The sequence below is a fragment of the Mus caroli genome, chromosome 17 (genome assembly GCF_900094665.2).
Source record: "Mus caroli chromosome 17, CAROLI_EIJ_v1.1, whole genome shotgun sequence".
NCBI lineage: Eukaryota > Metazoa > Chordata > Mammalia > Rodentia > Muridae > Mus > Mus caroli.
This window is the reverse complement of record NC_034586.1, coordinates 24,750,872-24,756,623: the sequence shown is the minus strand read 5'-3', so window position 1 is coordinate 24,756,623 and position 5,752 is coordinate 24,750,872. Positions and strand designations below refer to the sequence as shown.

Here is a 5,752-nt window from a genome sequence, read left to right as displayed (position 1 = left end):
TGTAGACCAGGCTGGCCTCGAACTCAGAAATCCGCCTGCCTCTGCCTCCCAAGTGCTGGGATTAAAGACGTGTGCCACCACCACCCAGTTAATTATTTTATCGTATTGAGAAAGGTCTAACTCTGTGGCCCAGGCGAGCATCTCCCACCCCCACCCTAGTCTCTTGAGTACTGAGACTACAGTTGTGTGCAACCACACCTGGGCTACTTTACATGGTCACAGCTGGGTAGATTTCAGAAAGTCGAAGAGGGCTTCAAGCTGGACTGCCCCAGATGCTGCACAGATGTGCACTGCCCCAGAGCCTCTTGCCCTAAGACATGCAGCCTCCATCCTGTCTGTGCTGGCTGGTTGTGTGTCAACTTGACACAAGGTGTCACAGAGAAAGGAGCCTCTGTTGAGGAAGTGCCTCCATGAGATCCAGATGTAAGGCATTTTCTTAACTAGTGATCAAGACGGGAGGGCCCAGCCCAGTGTGGGTGGGGCCATCCCTGGGCTGGTGGTCCTGGGTTCTACAAGAAGGTAGGCTGAGCAAGCCAGCAAGCAGCCCCACTCTGTGGTATCTGCATCAGCTCCTGCCTCCAGGTTCCTGCCCTGTGTGAGTTCCTGTCCTGACTTCCTTTGGTGATGAACCTCGATTTGGAAGTGTAAGCAGGTGCTCGCTTCGGCAGCACATATACTAAAATTGGAAGTGTAAGCAGGTTAAACCCTTTCTTCTCAATTTACATTTTGGTCACAGTGTTGGGTTAGAAACCCTAAGACACCATCATCACTGATGGCTGGGACATGTCTTGAAATGGGCCCTCTTGTGGATGTGCCTGTCTACACAATTGTGAGATGTGGGCAGTGACACAGATACACATATTCATCACACGGCCATACCCATGCACAGGAGCTGGGGCCATTGACTCCCTGGGCTATTGGCAGGAAAGTGTGACCATGGGGGAGGGTGGGTGGCAGAGTGAGTCTCTTAAGCCTTGGAGACTATTGGTAGCCACAGCAGGCTCATGGCACCTGGGCTGAATGGCTTCATTCATGGCAGCTGAATGGAGGTAGGAAGGCCTGGCTCTCAGGTGGAGGCAGTCTCAAGCGAAGGCATCCTTCCAGGAAGTTCAACTAAAATCCTCCCTTTATTTATTTTTAATTTCATCAAGGGGTCTTTTATTGGCACTTGGTGATCTCCTTATAGATTTATTTTAGGTAGTATTCTTGGGTGTGGCATGGACGTGCAAGAGCCAAAGTTTTGAGTGACTTTTTAAAAGATGGTGTTGTGTGCATTGGTGGGTTCTTTTTGTTTGTTTGTTTGTTTTTGCCTGTGTGTGTGTCTGTGTGTGGGTGTCAGACTCCTGGAATTGGAGTTACAAGAAATTACTGTAATGTGGATGCTGGGAATTGAACCTGGGGCCTCTGGAAGAGCAGCCAGTGCACTCTTATCCACTGAGCCATCTCTCCAGCCCCGGGAACTAATTTTTGAAACAGGTCAGGAGCCTTTTGTACATAGCTTATTTTATTATTAGCAAATAAGTCTTCTACATAGTTCAGGTTAGTCACCCCACCCAACTGTACATAGTTTCTTTTATTTATATATAAATTATGTTTTCATTTTAAATTATGTGGGTTGGTATGAGTGCAGTATCCACAGAAGCCAGAAGAGGGCGCTGTATCTCATGGCGCTGGAGTCGCAGATGGTTGTAAGCTGCCTGCCGGGAACAGAGCTTGTTTTACCACTGAGTGCGCGCTCCAAACCTTGGACATTGTTTCTTATCTGTAACGATGACTATCCAGGCTGTAGAATATTTGTTATGAGTTCCCGATGCTGGCATCCAAGTCTGTTTTTTATACTGTGTTGTTTGAACCAATAAAGACACTGACTCAAAGTGTGAACCGGATCTTTTCAGGGACACTAGGTCATCTTGCTCCACCCAGTGGAGACAAAATGGCTGCCCCCGTGTTCCATCTAGAAGAGGCAAGATGGCCACCACCAGCCCCCATCCAGGACAGTCCGAGCTAGTGGGGCCAGCCTCCCTGTCCCTGTCCTGGGTTCTCTCTGGCTCATCCTTAGAGTGACACCATGCTGACACAGTAACAAAAGGGGTGCTAGGTTGGGTGGTCATGAGCTCAGGGCTTCCCATCTGACCCCAGGCGGGTAATGTCAGAAATGAGATATTGCTGTCCTAACCTGACTCCTGAGGCACAGAGAGGCTGGATCAGCCATCGTTCTTTTTGGTTACTTGATGAAGCTGGTGTGACTTAGCACAGGTGTGGAGAAAGGGTTTGAGGCCGCTCTCTGCTGTGTGTCTGAATGGGAAAAGGAGGGCATGGTTGAGGGGACGTTTACTGTACATATGAATGACAGAGAAGCCAGAGGCATCTGGGAGAGTCCAGACTGTGCATGGTTAGCAGACTGACGCAGACCATGAGATGGCAGTGGGAATCCATAGAGGAAGGAGGGGCTGTGGACCAAAAGAGAGGCCACATAGCCAAAATGGCTGGTTATATATATAGGATGGGAGAATCTTGGGTAAGGGGAAGAAAGCTCTAGTGTTGGAGAGACTGCGGGGGTAGGGGGGCGGGGCATGCGAGCCAGGATGAGTCTGTAACAGGCACTTGTGAGTATGGACTGAGCCAGAGTCTGCCTTGGTTTGTTAAATAGGCACCTCAGCCATTTGTCCCAGGTTTCTCTGAGACCTCACAATATTCAGTTTGAATTCAGCCTGGGTTGTAAGGTTCAGGATTCTCCAAGAATGACACCCCTGGCCTTGAGCAGTATGTAAACGCAGAACTCCGGCATGCTGGGGTCTTCCATTATCAGAATAGAGAGCTTGCAGGCCTGATTTAAAGCACATTAGGGAATTCTGGGGCAGGTGGCTGACCTCTATGTTAATCTGTTGGGTCCATCTCTAAGGGTGCTCTGTTACTGGCTGGAAACTTGCTGGGGAGGTCTGGGAACTGTTACTGAGGAAGTAGCTGAGGAAGTCTGGAAACTGTAGCTGACCCACTGTCCTTGCTTCAGGCCAGGGAGCTGGGATATTACCTGGTCGGGAAGGCTGGAGCCTGGGGGATTTTTTTCTAATAGCAATTGACTGCCTTGGGCTTGCCTGGACTCGCCCAGTTCTTAGGCCCAGTCTGAAGTCTGCCAATCTGAAGTCTGAAACCGAATGAGCCTAGCCTTCTCAAGCTATGTAAGACCCAGTCCACTAGCAAATATCCGTGCATGGGCATGTTGATAAAGAAAGAGCCAGGTACAGTAGCACAGACCTTTGATCCCTGCACTGAGGAGGCAGAGACAGGTGAATCTCGGCGAGTTCAAGGTCAGCCTGGTCTACAGAGTGAGTTCCAGGCTGGCTAGCACTACCTACCAAGACCTCATGCTTGAAGACAAATAAATAAAAAAGGAGGGGTTTAAAGGGACTAATAAAGTTAACATAGTCAGCCAATGAGAACACAGGATGCCCAGCTGTACCTTCCCCCCAGCCTTGAGCAGGCTGGCTCAGACCTCACTTGCCACTGCCAGCTAGCCCACCTAGGGTGGTAAAGTCTATTGTCCTGCCTCAACTGCAGCTTTTCTCCAGGACAGCACTACCAGCTGATAGGCTGAACCTGTTCTCCTGGTACTAACCTGACAAAGCAAGGAGATCCTGGCATGGTGGACTTTATAAGCTCAGACTCATAAATAAACATTGGCCTTAATCAGAAAACCTTGTCTTGGCTCATTAATTAGTTTCCCAGCCTTTCCCATACAAAACCCCATCTTCCCAGTGGCTGCAGGTGGCTACACCCAACAAATCTGAATCTCGGGTAAATGATTTCGATGTCAGGAACAGATACAAGGAAAAACAATTGTTTGGTGTTTGCCTGAGGTTTCAGTCACAAGGCATCCTGGGGTTTATCTGCCAACCCTGGAACTGCAATAAACACCTGCATTACCTCAAAACGGGGGAAACTAACAGAACCCTAGAGAACCAACAAGGGGGTTCTGTCTCTTTGGACGATGGTGACGTTGGAGGTGCTCAGTTTCGAAGCCAGCATTTGAGTTAAGCACATGCTGGTGTGGCCTGTGGTATGGGCCTGGCTGGGCTGGAGCAATGGGGACCACCTTCTGCAGGACAGGCTGGAGATTGAGGCTTAGAGTGAGAACCATCTTCCAAATCCTAGCCAGAGTGACTCCGCCTTGCAGCAAGCTGCAGGGTACACTTTCTTCACAGCCGCCTTTGGCAGAACAAGGCCTCCTTCCCAAGGTCAGTGACCAAGAGACTTAGAAGGGTAACTGTGACGCGCAGGCAAGTGTGCCACCTGCCTAGAATCTGGTCTATTTGTGCCTGTATCTGCTGAGCCTGTGGTCCAGTCTCCAGGACTGGTTTAACACCAGGTCTTGAGTGCTCCTTTGTTCTCAGCTGAGATGCCTATTAATGTAGCAAAGAGGACCAGGCCAGGCACTTAGTATCCCTCAGTCCTAGCTGTTACAGGGTTCTCCAGGCTGGCCTTCCCTGGGCCTCTACCCTGAACTCTCCAGCATAGGTGCTGGGCTGCCCTTCTCCCAGCTGTTCTTCCCTATATAATCCATCCATTTGGCTACGTGTTTATTTTACCCTTTACATCTGGGCCTCTTGGCTCCTGACCTTCTCACATGGCCCACCTCAGGGTCACATTCACTCTGGACTCACAGATGGCTCTGGCTATTTTCTCCCATGTGTCTGCAATAAACTAGCTTCCCCATATCTGGGAGCAGTCACGTCCTTTTTATTTTTTATTTGATTCAGTGCTTTCATAGAGTCTGCAACAGTTCTGCCAAAGACTTAAAGTGCAAAGGCTAAAGTTGTGTCTTAAGTTTTAATTACTGTGCCTAAGAAATCTATAAAACAAAAATGTTTTCAACCTCAAAGTCCCACTTGCTCAGGGACAGATGAACCTATAAGCCCCACGAGCCCAAGGACAGATAACTTCCTGGATACTGGAGGGTGCTAGTTATGTAAGATAACAAGCAGCTGGTTTCTGCTTCTGTAAACAAGCTTGCTTGCTCCAACAGCACAGATGTGCTTGATCGCATTGTAGGCAGGAGGTACAGTCAGGAGGTATGCTTGCCCCCGGATTGGACAAAAGCAGGATTGTGTCCCTCCTCCCAGATGGATGGACCATGAGTGGTATGTGTTGATGTCTGCCTGTCCATCCAGAGCAGAATGGTGGGAGGACAGCAAGACTGGAAGCAGGAGACTCTGAAGACCAGGAAACCCAAACTTGGGGGAGTAGACTTTCTGCAGCACTGGATGGCTGAGGGCACCCCTGGTCCCAACAGGCCTCGGGTGGAAGGCTGGACCCAGGTCACTGGGGTTTCTCCTGCTCCGGCTTAGGAGCTCTGGCCACTCACTCCCTAAGAAAGGACAAAGAGTCGTCATTCTGAGTGACGCTTACTTAGGACAAGACCTTCTTCCCAGCATTCTCTCTGTTGCACTCCATCAAAACAAGGGATCTAGGATTGTTACAAAAGCCAGTTTAGAGGTTCACTTTATTACCCCAAGGCCCTTACCTGTTCTGCAAAGGGGGTTCCCCATTGGGAGTGATCTCTCTCTCTCTCTCTCTCTCTTTCTATCTCTTTCTTTTCTGTTTTTGTTTTTGTTTTTTTTTAATTTTTGACAGGGTTTCTCTGTGTAGCCCTGGCTATCCTGGAACTCACTTTGTAGACCAGGCTGGCCTCGAACTCAGAAATCTGCCTGCCTCTGCCTCCCGAGTGCTGGGATTAAATGCATGCACCATCTCT

The 5,752-nt window shown here is 49.4% G+C and overlaps 1 protein-coding gene across 1 annotated transcript in view; it reads right to left on the bottom strand.

Annotated features, from left to right (window-relative positions):
• Positions 1-3,608: 3,608 nt before the first annotated feature.
• Pnpla1 (patatin like phospholipase domain containing 1) overlaps positions 3,609-5,752 on the bottom strand; it is a 34,643-nt gene continuing 32,499 nt past the window's right edge. Inside the window, exon 10 of the mRNA XM_021149477.1 lies at positions 3,609-5,365. Coding sequence (XP_021005136.1) covers positions 5,342-5,365 — 24 coding nt within the window. The 3' untranslated portion in view covers positions 3,609-5,341. The remainder of the gene's footprint in view (positions 5,366-5,752) is intronic.